The 25050-nt window shown below is 47.5% G+C and overlaps 1 protein-coding gene across 1 annotated transcript; it reads left to right on the top strand.

Annotated features, from left to right (window-relative positions):
- On the top strand, window positions 1–24764 carry LOC102781042 (laminin subunit beta-1-like). Its single transcript, XM_087844307.1, has 33 exons — window positions 1–300; window positions 970–1169; window positions 2431–2569; window positions 3446–3519; window positions 4353–4541; window positions 4620–4683; window positions 4756–4958; window positions 5447–5567; window positions 5656–5844; window positions 6729–6905; window positions 7084–7196; window positions 9226–9305; window positions 9398–9533; window positions 9681–9839; window positions 10032–10159; window positions 10339–10459; window positions 10552–10753; window positions 11296–11439; window positions 11531–11762; window positions 11847–12010; window positions 13673–13897; window positions 13985–14199; window positions 14341–14437; window positions 15256–15625; window positions 18685–18869; window positions 18993–19234; window positions 19344–19553; window positions 19631–19775; window positions 20975–21182; window positions 23787–23928; window positions 24019–24195; window positions 24271–24430; window positions 24514–24764. Exons 1-33 carry the CDS (start codon window positions 270–272, stop codon window positions 24651–24653), a joined length of 5382 nt encoding a protein of 1793 aa, XP_087700433.1. The 5' UTR covers window positions 1–269; the 3' UTR covers window positions 24654–24764.
- Window positions 24765–25050: the final 286 nt, after the last annotated feature.

Genomic DNA, 25050 nt, shown 5'->3' with positions numbered 1-25050 from the left:
CGGCAATTAACGATGAGGAGGGCTAACAGCAGTTTACTCTGCGTGTGCTGGAATCGCGTTACTGATCACTTTATTCTGCTCCAACAGTTTGAACTCTTTAGTTCTTGGTGTTTTTCTCGCTGTGAGCACAACCACGTTACTCGGGCCGGATGTTTTAATTTGAAAGTCGGCCGGTCTGTTCGGAGGTGTCTGTGTGGAGGAGGAGTTTGAGGGGAGCTGAGGAGGTCCGAGGAGGTCCGGGGGGTCTTCAGACTGTGAGGATTTGCAGCATGTTTCAGCTTCAGCTCGCGCTGCTGCTCGGTAAGTTAAATAAAGTTCAACTTTTCCAATTTCAAACTTTCCTTAAACACGTCCTGTCGGATCCGTTTGATTTAAAACATCCAGAGTTGTATCTTCGTGTTTCTTTGTTGAAAATTACAAAATGCTGCTGCTTCCTCTCAGCCGCTCGTTTCATTCATGATAAAATAATCTAAAATGAAAATAAGTGTTAGACACTTTCAAACTTCGGGAAACTTTCAGAATAAAATGGGCTCGGAGGGCTTTTTTATGAGTTCTAGTGGAATAATCTTTAGGAATAATCTTTAGGAATTTGTCGACATGTTTGATGTGTAAAAGAATTCAGAAGCTGATGATCATGAAACTCAAACCAAACGCACACATTTTGCCAATGTGTGATAAATAAAGTTTAGTTTAAATCTGTGCAGTTTGTGTTTGTAACATGTTTGGTCCTCTCAGAGATCAGCTTAGACCGTAATCAGTAATCTGTAGGCTGCAGATATCAGATAGTCACTCGTGAAGGTTTGAATCACTGATCTTTCTCTCCTCATGATGTCCTCCAGAATACAAGCGGAGAAGCAGCTCTGGGTTTAGGTTCCAATCAGCTGCGCTTTGTCTCTTTAATCAATAAATGTGGGCGGGGCTTCGTTAATCCTGCTCTCAGATTTTTACCATTAAAGCCTTTTCTCTCAGGTCTGCAGGTGTTTACCTGTGCTCAGGAGGGTGGGGCCGCGGACGACATCGGCCAACCCGAGCTCAGTGATGTGTGCACTGAAGGCAGCTGTTACCCAGCAACAGGAGACCTTCTGATTGGCCGAGCCCATCAGTTGTCATCCACCTCCACCTGTGGAATGAACCGACCCGAACCATTCTGTATCGTCAGCCACCTGCAGGTAAATTTAATGGTTAACAAGATCATGACTGAAGGTCTCAGACAGAAAAGTCCAGAGAGACCCAAGAAGAACGCAACTGGGCAAGGAGGCAACACAGGGGGCAGCTGTGGTTAAAGGGGCACAGCAGATCGCCCAGCAGACTCCGCCCCCGGCCCCTCCGTGCTCCTCCATGCTGCATGTCAGAGTGTACCAGTCTATTTAGCTCAACAATCACCAACTCATCACTTCAGCTTAGTCTTTAGCTTCAGAAATACTGAAAATACTGTAACTTAAAAACTGAGACAAGTCGTTGGTGACCTCTGACCTCTAATAAGATCCTATATGAAGGATTCAGGATGAATTTTCCATTGAAGTCCAAAGAATGGGACATTTATGCTGCTCAGGTAGTCTTCATCCATGGATGAAGTGTAAGTGATCACTTCAGATGTCTTTAAACATTAGGTGGTCTAATTAGGTCTGAGTAGAGTTCAGTGCAGCGCTTTTATCAGGGCTGTTTCAGTACCGGAGACTCGAGCGACTTTACCGGAGGATCCAGTATCATCAGACAAACTCCAGCCATCCAGTTTAAACGACCTCCAGCTCAGTCCCACTCCCTGTGTGTTACAGTCTGAAGTGTTTCCTGTGCAAAATGAGCTCCCTATAAGGAAACCGCTGGCTGCAGACAGATGTTTGTCCAGATGTTCCTGTGGAGAAAACACAACAAACTTTGTAGGTCAAAGGTCACACTGTTTTCATCCAATCAAAAGTCAATAAACCACACAGGCTGATTGTAAACATCAGGTTTTAATGTTTGAGGCAGATGTGTGTGGACATGTCATACATAGATAATAACAGCGTGTTCGCTCTGAGTCGCTGACATTCTTCCGTCATGTGACTTTGATTATACATCCTCTAATTCCTTCCTTTCATTCAGTCATTCGTCCCAGATCCTCGCTCTGCGTGGTTGCTGCTTGAACATCACAAACTATAAAATGTATTGGTTAGCACTGGATCGCTCGGGTTTCCCCCCCTGAGAGAAGTCTGAGCAGCTGAAACACGTTGGGCTGTCAGGGAATCAAGCAACTTTCTGACATCTCTTAATGACTGAGACGTTCCAGGAAGGAACTCTAAAAACAAAACCAGTGAAAAGCTTGCATTATTTCAGGTGAAATCAGACTTTTCATTTGTGGGAAGTTTGTGGTCAGAAAGTTTCCTCTTATCTCACTCAGGAATCCGAGGAATTCACCTCCTGTTAACCTTTTCCTCCCCCTCTATAAACCAGGAGGAGAAGAAGTGCTTTGTGTGCGACTCGTCAGAGCCCTACAACGAGCTGGCCAATCGCACCGACAGCCATCGCATCGAGAACGTCGTCACTACGTTTGCCCCGAACAGACTGAAGACCTGGTGGCAGACTGAGAATGGTGAGGAAGAACATTCAGAGAGGTCAAAGGTCAGACATGTCGTTACAGGTTTAAAGACTGAGAGCTTCAGACATGTTTTCACTGTCAGAAGAAAGGCTGTGTTTTATCACCCTCTATCCTCCATGATTACAGGTTCTCAGGCTGTGGGGCGGGTCCCTGCTGGAGGCCATGTAGTTATTCCCAGGGGTGGGGGATGTTCAGCTTTAAAAAGCCCCGCAGTGAGGAGGCAAACACAGTCGACCTGCCGTTTGTCCAGGTTCATCAAACAGATAGTTTTACTGCAGAACAAACCTCTTCTTCATTGTGCTCTTCACCACAAACCCAGTGTGGTGAAGCTAACCAGGCAGCTTCATGTCTTTGTTAATTTTCCATTACTCGCTGTATCTGTATGTCTGCACTGATTGGCTGATGGTAGGCGCTGTGAGCTTGTTGCCTCGGCCGAGCTCTGCTGCCCAGATGAACTCGCTGTTCCCGTGATGAGCTAGCGCGTCTAAACGGCAGCTTCAGAGCTGCGCCGCGGTGTTTTGTGCAGAATCAGGTACTCGCTGCAGTGTTTGAGACACTTTATGGTGTCCGTCATCCTCTGACAGTGGGCGTGTTAACACAGATGCTCTGCTGTTACCTTTGGTCGTCACTCTCTGGAGTCCTGTTGTCCAATATAAAGCACCTTGAGGCGACTGTTGTTGTGAATTGGCGCTATATAAATAAAACTGAATTGAATTGTTGGTTCTTGGACACAGATTTAGTTCTTTTCTCAGCTCCGATCATGTTAATGTGCAGCGACTGCAGCGTGTTGTTGATTTCTGGGCTCTTTAACCGATGTGGCGCAGAGTCTGATCTACAGAGTGTTGGTGACTGATGATCTGCTGTCTGTAGGTGTGGAGAACGTCACCATCCAGCTCAACCTAGAGGCTGAGTTTCACTTCACGCATCTCATCATGACCTTCAAGGTGAGTTCTACACATGCAGCAGGGGATTCTGGGTAGTTGACAGGTGATTCTGGTCTCTTTTAATCTGAAGAACCAGGTCCACACAGTGATTGAGGAGTTGTTGTGAGTTGTGTATTGAAAGGACATAGCAAGTACTCCATAATCGGAAGGGTTACGACCAGGGCTGGACTGGTCGGGCATTGCGGTGAGCCGACACACGATGCAGCTGTCTTCTCCCAAACCTTTGCTGTGTGCTCACGTAGCTTGTAGAAAAGTTTAGTGTGGAAGAAAGTGGAGCTGAAAGTCTGAGAAAACAATAAAATAATGAATTAAAGTGAAATTACTAACATGTTAGCTGCTGTTAGCTGCTGTTAGCTGCTGCACCGTGAACAGCAGTACCAGTAACAGCCAGTAACCAGACCTCACAATCACAGGAGGCTACAGCTGCACCAGCTGAGGAGAAGTGAGGAAGAGGAGGTTAACATGGTAAGAAAACAGATGGAGGGAATCGGGACGACAGATTCAAGGATTCAGGCTGCTTTGACCACGAGTCACTACTAACAGCTTAAGTGTAGACTTTAATTATTGTCACATGCTGCAGTGCAACTAAGGACAACACCTGCGCCAACCTGATTATGTATCAATGATCTGAAATCAAACAGAATGTTTGCATATGACGCCTCTGGTAGAGGACCCAAGCTTGAAGGATAAGTCCCGCCCACAGCGCCAGAGGGGAATGAACTCTAACTGGGGTTTTGTCAGTGATCATGGTGCAGTCCAGCCCAGGTCTTCACCACACCATCATCCTCACCACATGATCCTCAGTTTTCCCACTTTTGTCTTTATTTCCTCAGACCTTTCGACCTGCTGCCATGGTGATTGAGCGGTCAGCTGACTTCGGGAAGACGTGGCAGGTTTACCGTTACTTTGCTTATGACTGCGAGTCGTCCTTCCCGTCCGTGTACCGGGGTCCAATGAGAAAGGTTGACGATGTCATCTGTGACTCGCGTTACTCTGACATTGAGCCATCCACTGAAGGAGAGGTACATCTGCTGCTCCTGTGAATAATGCTAACATTATTCACACTGCTGCGGGTAATGCTGTTTGTTTCTTTTCCTCAGGTGATTTTCAGAGTTTTGGATCCAGCATTCAGGATCGATGACCCCTACAGTCCCCGAATCCAGAGTACGTCTCCTTCTCTGCGTCGCGTAGGGGTGTTGACCAGTTATTGATGAATTTTACTGGTTCTTTGTTTAGACATGCTGAAGATCACCAACTTGAGGGTGAAGTTCACCAAACTGCACACGCTTGGAGACAACCTTCTGGACTCCCGTATGGAGATCAAAGAGAAGTACTACTACGCCATCTATGACATGGTGGTCCGAGGAAACTGCTTCTGCTACGGACACGCCTCTGAGTGCGCCCCCGTCCAGGGAGCTGGGCAGATAACAGAGGGCATGGTGAGGACGATTACGGACTGTATTTATATGGCCACGTTGCTATGACGACAACCATGCATTAGGAGGTACCCGATCGTGATAGGAAGCGTCACGCAGATACCTGCCAATTAGTGTCTGTAACATCCAATCAAATCAGGGACTCTAATTAGCTGAGGTGAGGCCTCGCAGACAGCTAGCAGCTACGTCCACCTGTCAGTCAAAGAGGCCACGCCCCTAGTAACCAACACTTTAAGCTTAAAGCAGTTTAAACATGTGAGCAAACAGCATATCAAGTAAACATGTTGACTTCTGCTGTAAAATTCAACATGGCGGTCTGTGGGTGAAGTGTAGGCTTTGATGCTGAGCCGGTTGTGAAAGTAGAAAAGTATAAAATCACACAGACACTGGAAGAAACGGTGCAACAGGCAACTGACTACATGTAAAAAAACCCAGCTTATGACCAGTAATGTAAGTGAACGCTGATTGATTATTGATTATTTGTGTTTCAGGTTCATGGTCACTGCTTATGTAACCACAACACCAAAGGTCTGAACTGTGAACAGTGCCAGGACTTCTACCACGACCTCCCCTGGAGACCCGCAGAGGGACGCAACACCAACGCCTGCAAGAGTGAGTCTGCACCGGTCCATACTGGGCACAGCCCATATCACTGCTGGGAGTAGTTTAACTGTCCCTTCTTCTTCTGTGGTGTCCTCAGAGTGTAACTGTAACCAGCACTCGGACTCGTGTCACTTTGACGGGGCAGTCTTTGCGGCTTCGGGAAACGTGAGCGGAGGAGTTTGTGACGACTGTGAGCACAACACGGCTGGAAACAACTGTGAGCAGTGCAAACCGTTTTACTACCAGCATCCAGAGAGTGACATCAGAGACGCCAACATCTGCCAGCGTGAGTTCACCGCCACTTTGACTCTAACACACCGGTGGAGGCCAACAGAGCCTGCAGCTCCACCAATTATTCTAAGGGTGTTTTTTAGCGTCAGAGTTTGTAAACCGTCGTCGTTTTACTGGTGCCAGGCTAAAAGTTAAAAGCATCTACCCAAAACTTCCATCGAGGTCGTTTTTTTGGCTCTTTTGATCATCTTCTTTGTTCTTTGAGGACTTTTTGTCCTCAATGTTTGCTTTCACATCAACAAAGAAACTGAATGTTGGCTGTTTTCTGAGGAAGCTCACGTTTCATGATGACACAGGCAGACGCGGATAGGAGGTTGTTTTGTCAGCAGGAAGTAGATTAAAGGCTGGATCTCAGACTAAACATGGAGGAGGAGGGTTTTTGATGTGACACATGAAGGTTTGTGGTTTCCCTCAGGCTCAGACCTGCCCTCCTCACAGGGATCAGTTCAACATAGCTCGCACATCCCTCTCTGAGGGCTGAACAAGCAGCACCTTCTGTTATTACTGCCACTGCATTTCTTTAATTAAAGTAGCAAAGGATTGTGGGTGATGTGAGTTAAAATGTGCTCCAGAGATCAAAGATGGAGGCGGGAGTTTAATTTCCAGGACAAAAAAGAAACTTATTTTGGGTCAAAGTTAGACACATTCACGGTTTTTGTGATGATGTCATTCCACGGCACTTTTATGTCCTTCATTTAACTCATTAAATTATAAAATGCTTCAACATATCAGAGACATGCCTGCGTCTGGGCTGGTGGTGGCGCTGTAGAGAAGCTCACAGTATGTGAATCGTGTCCTCGTCTGTCTGTGGTGTCACAGTCTCACACCTGAACACGCCCTGTTGTGGTTCTGGTTAAGCTAAACGTCCTGTTTCTGCAGCCTGTGACTGCGACCCCGTGGGCTCTCTGAACGGAGGACTCTGCGACGGCACGACGGACTTCCGAGCCGGGCTGATCGCCGGTCAGTGCCGCTGTAAAGCCAACGTGGAGGGAGAGCGCTGCGAGCGCTGCAAGCCGGCGCATTTTGGGCTGAGCGATGAGCCTGCAGGCTGCAAAGGTACGAAACGTAACGAAACACCTGCAGGACCAGCTGACACCAGATTACCCAGAACTCCCCCACAGACGCCTCACGCTGTAAAGCACCTCGAGGGGGCGTGGCTGGGACTAACATTGTTGTTATGAATGAAGCTGCGTTGCCTTGGTGATGTACTTTTGTGTGTTACTGTGTTGGACAGCGTGTACCTGCAGTCCTCTGGGAACTCTACCTGGAGGAAACCCCTGTGACAGAGAAACAGGAAGTTGTTTCTGTAAACGTCTGGTGACCGGGCGAGACTGTGACCAGTGTGTGGTGAGAAACCCGTTCAGACCATTCATGCTGGTTAGACTGGAGTCAGACCAGCAGCAGAAGGAACATTTGTGTCGTCTCGCGCCTCACTCTCAGCTCCTGTCCTGTAAGGCTGCGCTGTTTTCTGATTGGCTGGTTTTCACGAGTTGAATCTGTTGCAGTGTGAAGGGGATACGAAATATCCCGTTTGCCTCTGCGGTGAGTGCGACAGGATGAAGAAGGAGCAGTTCTTCTTCATATTAAACAAAGCTCCCAGTAATGAGGGACCAGTATGTCATACAGAGCTGCTCCAATCCAGTTAGAGGATAACCAGTTCACACCAGCAACAAAGTCCTTAAAGGCTTTGAACATGGGAGCGGTGTTAATGCTGCAGAGGCTTCGTTCTGAAGCCACATTCATGCATGAAGTCATCGGGTTCATGTTTGCTTTTGCTCTGTTACACAGTCAGCCTGAGCTGTGAGCTCTCAGACATTTACAGAAGACACGTCAGGAAGTGAGGCGCAGACGCACACACACACTCTGCAACATCAGTCTTGTTTAATGAGATTTATGCAAGGGCGTAGATTTGGCATGGACGGAAGGGACATGTCCCCACCAATATCCAGCGATTATTGTTTTATCCCCACCAATAATTTTTGGTGGGGATAAAACAAAAACAAAACAAAACCGATAGAAATAAAATAAAAAAAACAACAAAAAAAAACGATCTGTCAACGTCTCACCCAGCGGTGCAGAAAGAGTTAAATTACGTCCTCTACTGGAGTCCTACGTCATGTGACAAATATGGCCAGTGTGATTGGCTGAGCCTTTCAGGGAGCTCTGTTTAGTTTCAGCAGCGGCAAACCTGCTGCGAGGAGGAGAGGAGGCAGCAAAGAGGAAGAAGCTGGATATAAGAAAGTATTTTTCAAAGAAACCTGTAACTCACTTAAAGTCAAGTTCACTCATAAAATCTGTCCATCATAATAACGTTACAGGCTATGCTAGGACATACATGCCCCTCTTATTGCTCTTTCTGGGTTGCAAAATAAACTTTTAAAAAATTTTCAGGCGAGCATGTAGCTGTGCAAACTTCAAATATCTGAACCTGGGAGAACAGCAAACTCACACATCGTTTTAGGCTTTGGCCCACATCAGTCTAAAGTTGTATGTAACCATGAATAACGTGTTACCATGGCCACCAGGAGAGACTGGACAGTACAGATGTAAAACAAACATGCCAGCAGTTTATCTCTGTTAATGAGAGGAGCAGGCATGTGTTTGTCTGCTTCACATAGTGGACGTTGAGTTGTTGTGTGGGGCATGTAGTCCATGTCTGTTGCTGTAACAGTGGTTCATGTTTAGAATAAAAAATCCCAGCTCACTGATCTGATCGGGGCAACAGTGCCTAAAATGTTGCATAATTTTGCTGAGAGATCTTTTACTCTGTGGTAATCTTAGACGAGTAGTTTTATGGACAAAACCAGCAGGTCATTCAGTGTTCCCTTAGTGCCAAAGTATAACAGATGTTGGTGTAACTGAAGTAATGTTGTTAAGTCCTTAAAGTCATATTCTTTTATTGTCATGACTGTATTTGAAGCTATTTTTACTTTTGTATGATACCTGATTTATAAGGAATATGGCTGAAGTAAACTAAAGCCTAAAATACTTAGTCAGTCATTTGTTTAATAGTAATTTAACATTATATCATTCACATATAAAACTATGAATTGTAGTTTTAAATGGTTTAAAAGCACGTAGAATAGCACATGTAGGCAAGTACATTTCTCCTTTTTTATCAAGAAGCAAAGACAAAAAGGGAAAAAAAGAAACAGGGCAGGGTTTGGTGGTTGAATCATCCGTCCCCACCAACCCACAACCAAATCTACGCCCTTGGATTTATGCAAACACACTATACATCACATCAGTGCAGAGAGATGACTGTAAACAGTGTGGGAGTAACCAATCAGACCTGTGTGTGTGTGTGTGTGTGTGTGTGTGTGTGTGTGTGTGTGTGTGTGTGTGTGTGTGTGTGTGTGTGTGTGTGTGTGTCCAGCCTGAACACTGGGGTCTCAGTAATGACATGGACGGCTGCAGACCATGTGACTGCGACCTCGGAGGCGCCATCAACAATCAGTGAGTTCAGTATTATGTCACATTTGCTCCGTCGGGAGTTGAACCAACAATTTTATTTTGTTGTGATGTTTGTATTTCCTGTCTGCGTGCAGGTGTGATCACGTGACCGGTCAGTGCGTCTGCAGAGATCACATGTTCAGCCGCCGCTGCGATCAGGTGGAGTCTGGGTTCTACTTCATTGCTCTGGATCACTACACCTACGAGGCTGAGGACGCAAAGTTTGGACCTGTGAGTGTCCTTTCAGTCTCTGACCGTACTCTGGATTACAGGCCGGCTGTTACAGGTGGACCTGCAGCCTGTGAGGATTGTTTCTCCTCAGCAGGGTTATGTGAGGTGTTGAGGGTCTTCATCAGCTTTGTGTCTGCATCTCTTTAGGGAGTGACGGTGGTCCAGAGGCCACACCCTCAGGACCGTAGTCCCACTTGGACAGGCATCGGGCTAGCCAACGTACCAGAGGGGGCCTTCTTGGAGTTCACTGTAGACAACGTCCCTCACTCAATGGAATATGACATCCTGATCCGCTACGAACCGCAGGTGTGAGTCTGCCATTGAACGCGTGTGTCGTCATGTCCTGAATCAGTGGGAGAATTTTGGCGCTTATCTCGTAGTTGTAGCCTTCGTTGACCCGTGTACCTGCCTCATCTGTTAGCCTGGAAAGATAAACGTGCACGCGCCTGCTTATTTATGTGCATAGAGGTAACATCTCTGCGTCTGTCGGCTCTGCAGCTGCCGGACGTGTGGGAGGAGGTTCTGATGACGGTGATGAGACCCGGACCGATCCAGCCGGACAGCCGCTGCATCAACACGGTGCCTGACGACGACAACCAGATGATCTCGCTTCACCCAAGTTCACGGTCAGGAGAGAAGTTTCTAAATCGTGACAAGTTTGAAATGTCAAGTGTGAAATATAAGACTAGTTCCTGCAAGCCTTCTTCACCATCTCAGCCCATCATCCTGTCACGCTGACCCTCTGCGTGGCCTCTATCTGCTTATCTCGCCTCGTTTCAGTATCTAACCCGATCTCTCCCCACAGGTACGTGGTTCTTCCCAGACCGGTTTGTTTTGAATCGGGTCTGAACTACACAATCCGCCTCAGCCTGCCACTGTACGCTACCTTTGGGGATGTCCAGGCTCCATATACGCTGATCGACTCGGTGAGCGTGCTCAGATCTTCTACTTCAGGAAGTAGAGCGTGAAGTCAGTCAGAGTGAAACATGCTGACCTGTTTATTTGGGATTTTCCTCAGATCGTGTTGATGCCTCACTGTAAGAACTTGGAGATATTCACAGGCTCCGAGGGCGGGGACTCGGGCGGGAATGTCGCCTGGGAGACTTTCCAGCGTTATCGGTGCTTGGAGAACAGCCAGAGCGTCATCAAGACGCCGATAACTGACATCTGCAGAAACTTCATCTTCAGCATCTCCGCCATGTTGCACCAGGGAGCTAAAGGTAGCACGGCTTAGTGACTTCACTTTAATAACCTCGCTTCCTGGCTGGAGTTTAAAAGCAAAGGGATGCTTGTGAGGCACTCAGGGCTTAGAGCTTAGGGCAGTGTCTGTATTTATGGTGACTTTGGAGGGGTTGGGGTTTCCTCCCGTTAACAAACCTCCCGGGAAAATCAGAGAGAGTCAGAAAGAGAAGGGGAAAATATTTCTGCTGTCCAACTCTGGACAGGAAGGAGGAACCCAGAATCAGATTCAGAGAACCTTCCAAACAGTTTAAAATCGGGAACAAAAACCTCTTCCTCATTCCAACGCCGACCTTTGATCCCTCACATCTTTATCCCTTCCCCTCCTCCCCCGCTTCACGTCTGTCACCCATCCTCTCACCATCGCCTCAGGCTTCACTTCCTCGACAGGACCCGGCAGGTTCCTCCTCCTCCTCCTCCTCCTCCTCCTCCGCATTCCTTGCAGTCATAAATCTATTGTCACCGAGGCTTTAGCGTCTTCTCGTTATTCTGACGTGTCTCCTTGTCTGATGCCATTTCCCAGAATGCCAGTGTGACCCTCAGGGCTCGCTCAGCACCGTGTGCGACCCCCACGGCGGGCAGTGTGAGTGCCGCCCCAACGTGGTCGGCAGGAACTGCGACAGGTGTTCTCCGTCCACGTTCCAGTTTGGACCCAACGGCTGCCGAGGTCAAAACCACCTCCATCTAAATAAGTCTGTTTACAATCAGCGCTGAAGCTTCATTGACCTCTGTGTGACCTCGTCGTGCGTGTCTTTCAGCGTGCGGGTGCGACCCTCAGGGCTCTCTCAGTGTGTTCTGCGATCAGCTGACCGGACAGTGTTCCTGCGTTTCGGGTGCGTACGGTCGGCAGTGCGACCGCTGTCTGCCGGGTCGCTGGGGCTTCCCCGCCTGCCGCCCCTGCTCCTGTAACGGTCACGCCGATGTCTGCGACCCCGACAGCGGCCGCTGCATCGACTGCAGGGACCACACGACGGGACGCGCCTGCGACAGGTAACTTGCCCACCGTCCGTCAGCCAATCGCCGTTGGGTTTATTTAGCAGGATGATGCCATTGGTGCTCTTGTCTGTCTTTCAGGTGTCTGGATGGTTACTATGGTGACCCAGCACTGGGGTCAGGTGACCACTGTCGTCCCTGCATGTGTCCCGACGGCCCCGGCAGCCCGCGGCAGTTCGCAGGAAGTTGTTACCGCAGCGATGACTCTCAGCAGGTCACCTGTGTCTGCAACACAGGATACAAAGGTGAGAACTTTATTTACACAGACGCTGACACAGAGACCTCATCACAGATATTTAGATGCAGACGCTTTGTTGGTCGCAGCGCCAGTCCAGCTGCCATGTTGGTCTGGTTGAGGCGGGGCTTCTGGTGCGCATCTGTTAGAATCATTGAAAAGCACGCCAACACAACACCTCTTCAGTCCACTGACGACAGCATCGCAGTATTTCTGATACGTTATCATCAGTGTAAAAACTTTATTAACACGTGTGTATCGAGGTAAGCGCTGATGACACCGTGGCGCTTGGCGTGTGAGCAGAGACTGGTGACAGGTTAGCCTCCAGCTGCTCTTTTCCACAGGAAGTATTCTTCTGCTTTATCATCCTAACAGCTGCCACTGGCAGGCTTTTGTTTTGAAGGGATCAGGTCTGTTATTACAGATTCCTGTTCACCTGAAGTCAGCCGCTGACAGATGTCTGAAACATTTTCCCACTGTTTCCTCTGAGACCCTGTGATCTGATTGGCTGCCAGGTTTATAGGGAACCCCGGCTATTAACACATGTTTGCGCTAAAATATGTACTGTGCTTTCAATAACATATATGTGGTATTAAAATACGCCAAATGTTTTCCTTTTAAGCACATTTCATATAAAACCGATTTACACACTGGAAATGGCTTCTGTTCGATCTTTCCAGTTTGAACCAGAGCAAACCGAGAGAATGGAAATAGTCAACCAGCACTTAGTTTAGATGAAGATGAAAAGTGCTGGTTGACTATTTTCTTTCTCTCGGTTTGCTCTGGTTCAAACTGGAAAGGTTGAGCAGAAGCCATTTCCAGCGCGCTGCTAACTGTGAACTGCATGCGGTGCAACCGTATGACGTCACTACCCAGAGTGCATTGAGAAGTAAATGACAATGGCGGAGTACTGGTAAATCGTTTGGCGTATTTTAAATGGTAAATGGCCTGTAAAGCGCTTTTCTAGTCCCTAAGGACCCCAAAGCGCTTTACACATCCACCCATCCACACACTGGTGATGGCAGCTACATTGTAGCCACACCCACCCTGGGGCGCACTGACAGAGGCGAGGCTGCCGGACACTGGCGCCACCGGCCCCTCTGACCACCACCAGTAGGCGGTAGGTGAAGTGTCTTGTCCAAGGACACAACGACCGAGACTGTCGGAGCCGGGACTCGAACCAACAACCTTCTGATTACAAGACGACCTGCCAACTCTTGAGCCACGATCGCCCTATTAATACCACACATATGTTATTGAAAGCACAGCACATATTTTAGCACAAACATGTCTTAACAGCCGGGGTTCCCTTTAAATAAGCATGAATCTCTGGCTGCTGATTGGCTGTTAAGTTTAAAACTGTAGTTAAACGAACTCGAACCTGAGGATGAAGCTCGATGTGAGGCATGTTGCTGGTTCAGGTTATGTGATGATGTCACACCTGAGGAACGATCACCTGTTGGTCATAAATGGTGTCCAGCTCTCACCTGGCTGTAGCTGAGGGGCAGGTCACCTGGTCTTACTCAGAGTTTGGTGGTTCGATCGCTCGCTGCTCCAGCCCGCCTCCCAAATATCCGTGGGCTAACCCCGAGTTGCTCTGCGATGCATCCAGTGTGAAGTGGTGTGTGATTGTTATGCTACCTGTCTTTATAAGAAGCATTTGCTACTGCAGGTACTCGCTGTGACGAGTGCTCGCCTGCTCACTATGGAAACCCCGAGGAGGCGGGCGGGCAGTGTCAGCCGTGTCAGTGCAACAACAACATTGATATGCTGGACCCCGAATCGTGCGACGCCCGGACCGGGGAGTGTCTGCGCTGCCTGTACCACAGCGAGGGTGCCGCCTGCGAGAGCTGCACGCTGGGTTACTATGGCAATGCCCTACTCCAGGACTGCAGGAGTAAGTATGCCGGGGTTACCATGGTAACCATATTCACAGAATCAGGCGAACGATTGTCGCTGAACCTTGGCGGTTGTGTACCCGCAGAGTGCGTTTGTAACCGGCTTGGCAGCGCTCCCTCCAGCTGCCCGTCCTCTGACTGTCACTGCGACCGCAGCAGTGGTCAGTGTCACTGTCTACCCAATGTGGTTGGTCAGCACTGCGACCGCTGTGCACCTGACACCTGGAATATGGCGACGGGCACCGGTTGTCAGACCTGCGACTGCGACCCCAAACACTCGTACGGGACATCCTGCAATGAGGTGAGCAGCAAATGACCGAAAGTCCTCGAGGTGAAAACAAATGTTGTATTTCATTAAAGGTTTGTCGTGTGAGCTTGATCTGATGGGATCATACTTCTGTGCTCCGTCTGACACGTCTGACTGCAGTTTGTTTGTTCACAGATCAGCGGTCAGTGTTCCTGTCACACCGGCTTCGGAGGAAGAACCTGCAGCGAGTGTAAAGAACTGTTCTGGGGAGACCCTGAGGTCAAATGTCACGGTAGGCTTACCATGTGCTCATGAGACAGCGTGATAGATGTGATGGTGTAATGAAAAATAAAGCGGACCTGACAGACCTGGAGCAGAGTCCCGATCTGTCAGGCCCCAGGTCAGAATCCGGTCCAGAGTTTCGGTGCAGTCTGGGACTTGTTTCTGACTGAGATCAAACTGCAGACGCTTTTATTGTGGGATCCTTTCAGCTCCCAGCATCCTCGGCGGCTGCAGCTCAAATTAAACCCAGATGTTTTGAGGCCCAGCTTCCACAGAGATGGGACCAGTCTGTCCGTCTCAACCTCCAGAAGTCCACAAAGACGCTTTGTTCAGTGAAGCTGAAGGTCAGGAGGAGGTCTTACAGAAACAAGGAGGAGAGAGGAAGAAAAACAGAGCTGAGACAGCAGCCTGGAGGAACACAATCAGTCCCTTTGTTTGTTTTCTATCAGTTCACATGAGAGAGTAGCGCCCTCTGCTGGAGATGAATTAAACAGCAGTTTGTGTTTCCTTCAGGTTCTTGAACTCGTCTCCTGTCAGAGCCTTCGGACAGAGCTCCACATCAGTCATCCAGACTAACCCTAACCCCTGTGACTCTCTGGCCTTTCAGGGCTCGCCTGGTCAGAGTGAATCAAATTTAAAACAACAAAAATTAGCCTTAATTTGTTGTTCCTGCAGCAGAATAAAGCTTCAGATGTTTGGAGCCAAATGCTGAACACATGTTCTTAATGTGCAAACAGAGGTGTGGTTGGACAGGAAGTCACTGTGAAACTGTGTTTTTGCACTTGAGTGTGTCTCCTGCAGACTCTCATTGGTTATTGTTCTCCTCAGCCTGTGACTGCGACCCTCGTGGGATCTCCGAGCAGCAGTGCAACAAAGTCAGCGGTCACTGCGTGTGCGTGGAGGGTGTGTCCGCGCCGCGCTGCGACACTTGCGCTCGCGGATTCTCAGGAACTTTCCCCAACTGCAGCCGCTGTCACGAGTGCTTCGCCGAGTGGGACAACATCATCGGCCAGCTGACCAATCAGACACACCGCCTGGTCAACAAGGTAAACGCCCTCAAAGCTAGCGGCGTCAGCGGGCCGTACAGGAAGTCCATTGAAAGCATGGAGAGGAGCGTTGCCGACATCCAGACCATCCTTGATGGGAATCCGGCATCACAACCGCTAACGGAGATCCAGGAGCTGCTGCAGGAGGCCGGGTGGGATTGCATTTATTCTGATTAATGTTTCTCTCAGACTCGGTTACCAAAACGGTCAAAGTGCAGTCTGACACATTTAGATACGCTCTTCGAGTGTCTGTCGACCACTCTGATGATCTCTGACCGTGCTGATGAGAGCTGAACATCAGCAGAGGTGATAAAAGTACAGACATTCTGTACTCAAGTACAAGTACAAATACTACTGTTAAAAAATACTGCAGTAAAAGGTGAAGTACTGTTTACCCTCCTTACTGTTGTCTGTTTTCATGATTTCAGACATAGCTAATAATCAGCTGTGTATCACAGGCCTTCAAGCTGTAGTTAAACCTTAAAAAGCATCTCTAGACCCAGCAGTCTTAGCTAATTATAGGCCAATCTCCAACCTTCCTTTATATCAAACATCCTTGAAAGAGTAGTTGTCAAACAGCTAACAGATCATCTGCAGAGGAATGGTTTATTTGAAGAGTTTCAGTCAGGTTTCAGAGTTCATCACAGCACAGAAACAGCTTTAGTGAAGCTTACAAATGATCTCACTTATATTTCCTCTGTATAACTGAGACATGGGTAAGGTTAGTCCAGCGTCTTCACAGATCTCTTACCGGAGGACAGCTGCTCTTTAAACTCTCCTCGAATATCAGGCAGAGGAGGACTAGCGGTTGATAAGAAGCAGTATAAATGTAAACCACTGCCCTCATCAACATCACCTAGTAGCTTTGAACTGAGTGTTTGAGCTGGGTCGCTCTCACACAGGGCTCTGTGTCGTGGTTTACAGACCCACAAATACAATAAGGACTTCTTCAATGACTTTTCTGATCTGTTGGCTGAAATTATGCCAAAATATGATCATGTCTTTATTGGTGGGGACTTATTCACGTGTGCTGCCCCGACAAGCCAGTGGCAAAGGACTTTTTAAATCTTACTGACTCTTGATCTTGTGCAACCTGTGTCTGTGCTACACAACAATATGGGCACACGTTGTTTTAACTCGTGATTTACCCGTCTCTAACCTAGAGGTTTGTGACATGGTCGCATCATGAGCCTGTCTTGTTTGAGGTTTCCCTTCCTTGTACCAAAGTTAATCCTGCTGTTGTTGCTCGGTGCTGTCGTATTTTGAACCCTTCCTCTGGTTTTACTCCGTCTGCCAAACCCTTTTAGATTCGGTGCCCGTTTAAGCTTTAAGTTGAAGCCAAATCTGAACCCTGGCTGAATGAAGACACTCTTAAACTTGAAAGCCAGGTCAGAGCTGTTGTAAGAGCTAGCGTTTTTCATTTGAGGCAGTTAGCCAAAATAAAGCCCATCTTATCGAAGCGGCTTTGTGAGACAGTAGTCCATGCCTGTGTGACATCTAGGCTGGATTATTGTAACACACTTTATTGTGGGGTTAGCGATGCGTCCATGAGGCGTCTGCAGGTTGTGCAAAACGCTGCAGCTCGTCTTTTGACTGGAACAAAGTCTGAGCACATTACCCCCATTTTAATTTCACTCCACTGGCTACCTGTACATTTTAGGACTGTTTTTAAATCCCCCCACCTGGTGGGTAACAGGCATCTCCGAAAACATCAGAGCACTTTTGGAAATATGTCCTGATAAATCGAGCAGGTATTTGAAGTTCACACAGAAACATTCTCACATGAAAATATCTTAAAAGTTTATTTTGTGACACAGACAGAGTAATACTTCAAACTCCGCCCCTCTGTGCTCCTCCGCCACTGCCTCCTTTGAGTTTTGGACAAAATGCATTCTGGGATATTGCATTTTGTCATTTCGAGCTGATTGGAGACCAAAACAGCCAATCAGATTTTTTTGCACAAATATAACAGAGTAGAGAGAGTTGAGCGCGCACGGGCAGAAATGTTGAGAGCGCGAGCAACACATTGCAAACAAGTGCAAATGCAACACCTGAGCGAGAGGGGGCTGCTGTTGTGTGTGTGTGTGTGTGTGTGTGTGTGTGTGTGTGTGTGTGTGTGGATAATAGCAAACACTGAAATACGTTTTTGTACGCAGCAATGAATTTTGCTGCGTGCAAAATAAATTTCTCCTCAAAGTGCAACACTTGCACCTGCAACCGTTTGTACGTGCGCTCAGAATAAGAAACAAGAATAACGCCGTATGCATGAAGTGTGATTTTTATCGTGGTGAAAGCAAAACTAAGAGGGAATTCATGACGATGTTTACGTGAAGCGTAGTTTGGATCTTCTTTTGCTGCTGGTTCAGTCAATATTGTTTGGAGAGAGATCAAACCTGCAGCTTCTGAATCAGCGCAAAAAGGACGTGAACACAAAGCTCAACTCGCCGAAACATCAGAATCAGCGAGCTGTCGGCTTTCAGCCCCGACCGTGCCGTCCGGTGAGAAAGGTGATATCTCACTGATTCTGATCCGTCGGCGCTTTGTGTCTGTTCTCATTTACTGTTTCAGCTGTTTGGTGGTTGTTGAAATTTTGTGAGGTTTAATTCGAGATTCTGGCGTTTCGAGCAAAATAAATTTATATTTAAAAATCGATTCAGGATTTTAATGAATCGATGTCACGTCAGCCAGAATCGATTTTAATCGAATAATCAAAACCCACCCCCAGTGGAAGCCTTTTCCAGATTAAAAGTGAAATAATCTAGAATATTGTGTCAATTAAATTGGGTTAATATTTCAAAATATAACAAAACTTTTTTACAAGCCAGTAAAAATGTACATGGGCCATTAGGTCATAAGAACTCTTAGTTTGGGCGAATCCTCACCACCTCTAATTTAAACTACATATGTGCTTCAATCTCATCTCCTTAAAGCTTGGGTTCTCTAAGTGTGGCCTGCGGGTCGTTAGTGGCCCGTTCAAACATTGTTTTTGGCCTGTGGACTTTGAGAACTCCTGTCAGCAGAGGGTGAGAGTCTGCTGAGCTGGTAAAGGCGTGTGGCGGTCTCCGGTTAGCACTGCATCAGTGTTTTATGAGGAATCATTAATCTTGGTGGTCCAAAGATCCAAAGGCCATTTGCTGAGAACACGTTTGTTGCAAGAACTCTGAGCACTAAAGCAGCTCATGCTAACCTCTGACCCGTGTTTGTCCCTCAGTGACCTGATGGGAGCCCTGAGCCACACATTGAACCTTACTGAACAGACTCTGGTCCAGGTGGAGGACTTGGACTCTGCTGCAGGAACTAAACTGGACTCTGTGATGTCAGAGGCACAGAAGCTGGAGGGGACAGTCCAGGAGCTCCTGGACCAGGTCGAGTTCATCAAGAACTCCGACATCAGAGGTAAAGGGTTAAAGGTCACAGGGGAAATAGGTGGGCCAAGGAGTACTAAAATAGGTAGTACAGGGATTTCAGAATTTAAATAAAGTTGCCTTCAGCTGATTTTGACTTCCTGTGTGTTGCTAGGTGCAACAGACAGCATCACTAAGTACTTCCTGCAGTCCCAGGAGGCCGAGGCCCGAGCTAACGCCTCCACCATCGACAGCGGCAGCCCGGTTGAAGCCTCTGCTGCTCTACGGCAGCTCACAGAAGACAAACTGAACCAGACCCGAGAGAAGTTCATGAAGAGACAGTCTGAGCATGCTCAAAAACTGGATGACCTGGCAGGAGAACTGCAGAGTCTGGACCTAGCAGAGCTCAGCAGCAAGGTGGGAGAGCGGCACAGGTCAGGTTGACAGAGTTCAGTGTATTACAAACACAAACGTTTGTTAGTATAAACGCATGAACACTGAGTGTCGTCTGTCCTGCTTCTGCCAGACCTGTGGCAGTCCATCTTTGGGTCAAGACGCATGCGGGTCTTCTTCCTGCGGTGGTCTGGGCTGCGTGAATCCTGAGGGCGGGGCCAGGTGTGGAGGAGAAGGCTGTAGTGGTGCGGTAGCAACGGCCAACAGTGTCCTGAGGAAGGCTCGGGACTCTGAACAGGAAATCGTCCACGCCATGGAGGAAGTGGAGAAGCTGTCTAAGATGGTGGGTGTGAGCCCTGCTGCTCCGTGTTCACTCCAGGTGAACTGTGGTGGGTTTTCTCACCTGAATTTTGTCCTCAGGTGTCAGAAGCAAAGCTAGAGGCGGACAAGGCCAGGCTGAGTGCTCAGAATGTCCTGATGAAGACCAACAGGACCAAACAGAAAGTTGACCAGAGCAACGAGGAGCTGCGCAGCCTCATCAGACACATCAGAGACTTCCTCACCCGTATGTGTCACTTCCTGTTTGGTTCAAATGTCTCCGTAGTTACGGTTACATCAGTTTTCCCAGAGACAATCAGGAGAGATCATTGGAAGGAAGTGAAATTGATTCATTGACATAAAGACTTCAGTTAAGGTATTTAGCGATTAGGTTCTGATGACCCATTGAAGCAGAGTTGACCCCGTAGAGTCTAGACATTGGTGGTGGAGATGAAGATGGAGGCTTGGATGGAGCCTGAGCAACATGGGAGAGGGTTAGGGGGGTGGGCTGCACAAAGGTGCACTGAGACTGAAAGTAGAGTCCAGCTGATTAGACTACAGATGATTGGACTCGACCGGTAACATTGATCACTGTGAGAAAGTGATCGTAGATTAACCACCAAACACCTGGACAGCAAACAGATGTGTGACTACAGATCTTCCTTATTGAACTATAAGCTTCTTTTTATGAACGTCATGTCTGATGGTGGCCATTATGCTCCCCGCCCTCTTCTCCTGAATGAAACGTTTTTATTTCAGGAAAAACTAAATCAGTCAGACTTTTTCCTGAATCATTATTAAACTGCTTTCATTTAAAAAGCAAAGATCACAGATTTATTTCATGTTGAAAAAACAGCCCTCTTACATAATATTAGCAGGCTTCTTACAGCCTGCTCAACCATCACATGACATTACGGGGAAAAAATCAATTCAGGTTATAGCCGACACCTGGATCCAAAGCTGCTTCCAGTGCTTAATACAACCAAAACTCCCCAACTGATGGAAAAACAAAACAACGTTTGTTCTTGTATTTCTGCAGGTCTCATAGATCCTGTTTAACAAACATGAACTCAGAAGCTCTCTGACTGTCTGTGCAGCAGCATTAAAGGATCCTAGATCATGTAGTGTACATGAAATCATCAGAAACTAAACCGTCTACTCTTATGTGTCTGGGACGCTCTCAGAGGCCACCACGCTCACACACTCGTTCCTTCGTGTCGTCTGCTGCGTACGACACATTAAAGAAACCATAAGAACCTGCATAGTGTAAGCTAACGAACGCTGAAATTATTTCTGATAACTGGTTTCTGATAACCTGACAAGCTTTCAGACACGGTTGGATAGACTGAGAATAATTTCAGGAATTTATTTTCATTGATCGGAGATTAAAAGTTATTTTTAAAGAGGCTGGCTGCAGATAAACTAACTGCATTTGTGGCACTTCAGAGGACGCTGCAGATCTTGAGAGCATTGAGCTTGTGGCAAACGAGGTTCTGGACATGCAGATGCCAACCACGCCGGCTCAGCTGCAGAACCTGGCCGACGAGATCCGGCAGAAAGTGGGAGAACTGGGACATGTGGAAAACATCCTGCAGGAAAGCGCCGACGACATCCAGAGGGCCGACAAGCTGCTGGACGAGGCTCGCCAAGCCAGGTGAGATTTACCTGTCCATCAGTAATGTTTGCCTGGTTTAGCTTCAGGGGATGATATCTTACAAGTTCTCCAGACTGAAATCTGTCTTTCTTTCAGAAGGGATGAATATTGTTGCAGCTCAACAGGATGCTTTTGGTAGCCATTAATAAGCTTCTGTCTGATATCTGAATTCATTCGTTCATAGTTTGTCTTCCTGGCACGGACCCAGCCTTTAGGTATACTCCACAAACTGATCCTGCTCTTGAATACCATTTTTCTCTCTTCTGTGACAACTTGGATCTTCTTCCAGATCTCTGCGAATCAGTCACATATCGGAAAAACCGTGCTTGCGTACACTTGTTTGAAATTATTGTCTTGAAATATGCTGTTATTTTCTGCCGAGCAGTTATGTTTTTGGTAGTGTTTGCATGTAACCCATTCGTGTCCGTGATGAGTGAATGGATGAACCTTCTGCCCACAGCTGTACGCGTTTCTCTGCTCACACACAGCTGCATTTGCTTTCCTTCCTTTAACCAGCGGCTTCTGAGATGAAGAATCTCTTCTGTGTCAATGCCCTGAGCCGACACGTGTAAGAGTGGCCGAGCTGGGTTCAAGCCAGCAGACTCTGTGAGGCAGCAGTGCTAACCACTGAGCTACTTCAGTGTGGCCAGTTTGGATTCAGGAGACAGACACTATCTCTACTTTCAAGATTCAAACTTTCCTTTTTGCTAAAGCATATAGTTAGGGCTGGACCAGGTGACCCTGAATCCTCCCTTAGTTATGCTGCAATAGATGTAGGCTGCCGGGGGATTCCCATGATGCATTGAGTTTTTCCTTTCCAGTCACCTTTCTCACTCACTATGTGTTAACAGACCTCTCTGTGTTGAATCATATCTGTTATTAATCTCTGTCTCTCTTCCACAGCATGTCTTTATCCTGTCTTCCTTCTCTCACCCCAACCAATCACAGCAGATGGCCCCGCCCCTCCCTGAGCCTGGTTCTGCTGGAGGTTTCTTCCTGTTAAAAGGGAGTTTTTCCTTCCCACTGTCACCAAAGTGCTGCTCATAGGGGGTCATATGATTGTTGGTTTTTCTCTGTATCTATGAAGCACCTTGAGGCGACTTTTGTTGTGATTTGGCGCTATATAAATAAATTGAATTGAATTGAATTGGCTGCATTTAGCTATGTGCAGTGAATTAAAGCGAACCTGCCTACCTTCCTGTCCTGTCGGCCATGATCAGAGAGCTCAGACTGCCTTTTTGTCAGAGTTTCTCAAAGTTTTAACAGCTGGTACAATGAATTAATGATTAATAAATATTGATAGCAGCACAGTTTGTCTTATCAACACTGCAGTACTTACTAACAGGTCAAATTTATTGATTAAAAGACCTGAACGTAGGGATGGGAATGGAGGAGAACTGGTTCCCAGTAGTCCAATTCCTTGTTCCTATCGATCACGCTTATCGGGTCTTGCAACCTCGCTACAATCAGCTGATTTCAGTTTGTGTGTCAGAGGAAAACAGTGGTGCCGTCTCCAGTGGGGACATGACTTTTATTTTTATTGCATTAAAAGATGAGAGCATGATGGTAAAGTGGAGACTGCTCCAGGACAGAAACAGCTCCATTATGATGCTAACAGACTTCAGCTCTTTGCACAGACAGCATGCTAACTCTAAGCTAGCCAAGAACCCAGAGTGATGCTAAAGCTGAGTGTGTGCAGACCTCAGCCCAACACCCAGAGCCTGAACTTCAACAGGTAACAAACTGTTGAGCAGTCAGGCTGCAGCCTCTACCTGTTCATGCTTCTACAGTAGAATCACCATGACGACCGCTGTGTTCATACCTGAACAGAAAGATGATGTGTGTCCTCATCAGGAACGGCTTCGTGTCGGTGTGGGGCTGAAGCCTCAGGTTTATAGTGTTAAATGATGAGTTTCAGTTTATTCTACGGAGAAACTTGAAAATAATGTAACAAATTTCTTTCTCCTGGGTGTAACTAAGTAACGTACTGCTTTACTTTAAAGAAAAGTGTTCTGTGTAATATGTGCAATAATTACTTTGAGTAACAGCGCTGATCACAACAAACACCTCCAACATGCACAAACATGTGACCCGCAGCGATCGTGGCTCAAGAGTTGGCAGTTCATCTTCTAATCGGAAGGTTGCCGGTTCGAGCCCCGGCTCCTTGGACAAGACACTTCACCCGTTGCCTACTGGTGGTGGTCAGAGGGCCCGGTGGCGCCAGTGTCCAGCAGCCTCGCCTCTGTCAGTGCGCCCCAGGGTGGCTGTGGCTACAATGTAGCTGCCATCACCAGTGTGTGAATGGGCGAATGAATGTTGTGTAAAGCGCTTTGGGGTCCTTAGGGACTAAGTAAAGCACTATACAAATACAGGCCATTTACCGCAGCAGGCAGTGTATGTGACCACACATCACAGTGAATGTCCATGAGTGTAATGTCTTTGAGAGGCTGCTCAGAGATGGTGGAGCCAATGAAAATCAATAGGAATCGAATAGATAAGCGATTTTGATAATGGAACTGGAATCACTAAATTCAGATTCCCTGGTCTACCTGAAAGTTTCACCTGTCCTCTGAACCTGATCAGTTGTCTTCCTGCATTCCTCAGCGAGGAGGCGCGTGACGTCAGAGACTCTGTGGAGAAAGTGAAGCGAGCACTGGAAGAAGCGCAGAAAGCTCAGACGGCTGCCAGCAGCGCTATCCAGCAGGCCACGGCCAACATCCACAACACCAGCCACCTGTTGTCCTCGGTGAGTCTCACGGTTACTGCCTGTTTACTCTGCACACGGCTATGTCCTATCAGAAACATGCAGGTAACATGTCAAATGTGTTGTGTTCAGGTGGAGTCGGAGACAGCAGATGCTGAGTTGAAGCTTTCAAATGCCACCCAGAGGCTGCAGAAGCTCGAACAGGATGTGACGCTGCTGAAGGACAAAGCTGTGAACGTTACTCTTAGTGCCAAACTGACCAATCAGGAATCAGTGAGCGTCAGAAGCATGGCAGAGGAGCTGAAGAAGGTGAGCTCACCTGTGTGATCATTAGAGGCTTTCAGGTTGGTCTGTTTCCTTTGTAAAATTAGGTGTTTGTGTTAGGAGCTGGACGGCGAGCTGAAGGAGAAGTATGCCACCGTGGAGCAGCTTATTGGTCAGAAGACGGGAGGCATGGTTGACGCCAAGAAGAGGGCACAGTCACTTCAGCAGGAAGCCAAAGAGCTGCTGCTGCAGGCCAGTGACAAGCTGCAGCTGCTGAAAGGTGACACCACACTGTACTCCTACAGGAAATGTTTCAAGCTGAGGAGGCGGGACATCCCTTCATGTATGCTCTTCCCTTTTCAGATTTGGAGAAGTCTTATGAAGACAACGAGCGCGCTCTGGAGCAGAAGGCAGAGCAGCTGGTGGAGCTGGAGGCAGCAGTGAAGGGGCTGCTGCAGGAGATCAGCCACAAGGTGACCGTCTACAGCACCTGTGTGTTTTAGGATCAGACTGAACGTCTCGAGGACAAGAACTGCTCCACGTGTATTTTCTTCTATAGTTTTTACTTCCATGTTTAATCCTCGTGTTAATCTCAATAAAAAGATCAAATCAGACTCAGTTTGCTGCTCATTTATTTCGACAGGTAATTTTACCTGATTGTCACCAGCAGTCGGTAAAACTGAACTCCTGGTTAAATATATCATTCTGCATATTTCCAGTTTACAGCAATAACACAAGAAGGGCTGAAAGTAAAGTATTCTATATATTGCACGCCCTTTGTTATTTTAGATTGTTAGATGTAAGATTGGTCAAAATCTTTGCTTCTTTTATTTCATTGTTACTTCATTTTCGTGGGCGATCGTGGTTCAAGAGTTGGGAGTCCGTCTTGTAATCGGAAGG

Source organism: Neolamprologus brichardi, chromosome 7 (assembly GCF_056152115.1).
Source record: "Neolamprologus brichardi isolate AB-2024 chromosome 7, ASM5615211v1, whole genome shotgun sequence".
Classification (NCBI taxonomy): domain Eukaryota; kingdom Metazoa; phylum Chordata; class Actinopteri; order Cichliformes; family Cichlidae; genus Neolamprologus; species Neolamprologus brichardi.
The sequence above is the reverse complement of the archived record's forward strand: the minus strand, read 5'-3'. Positions and strand labels throughout refer to the sequence as shown.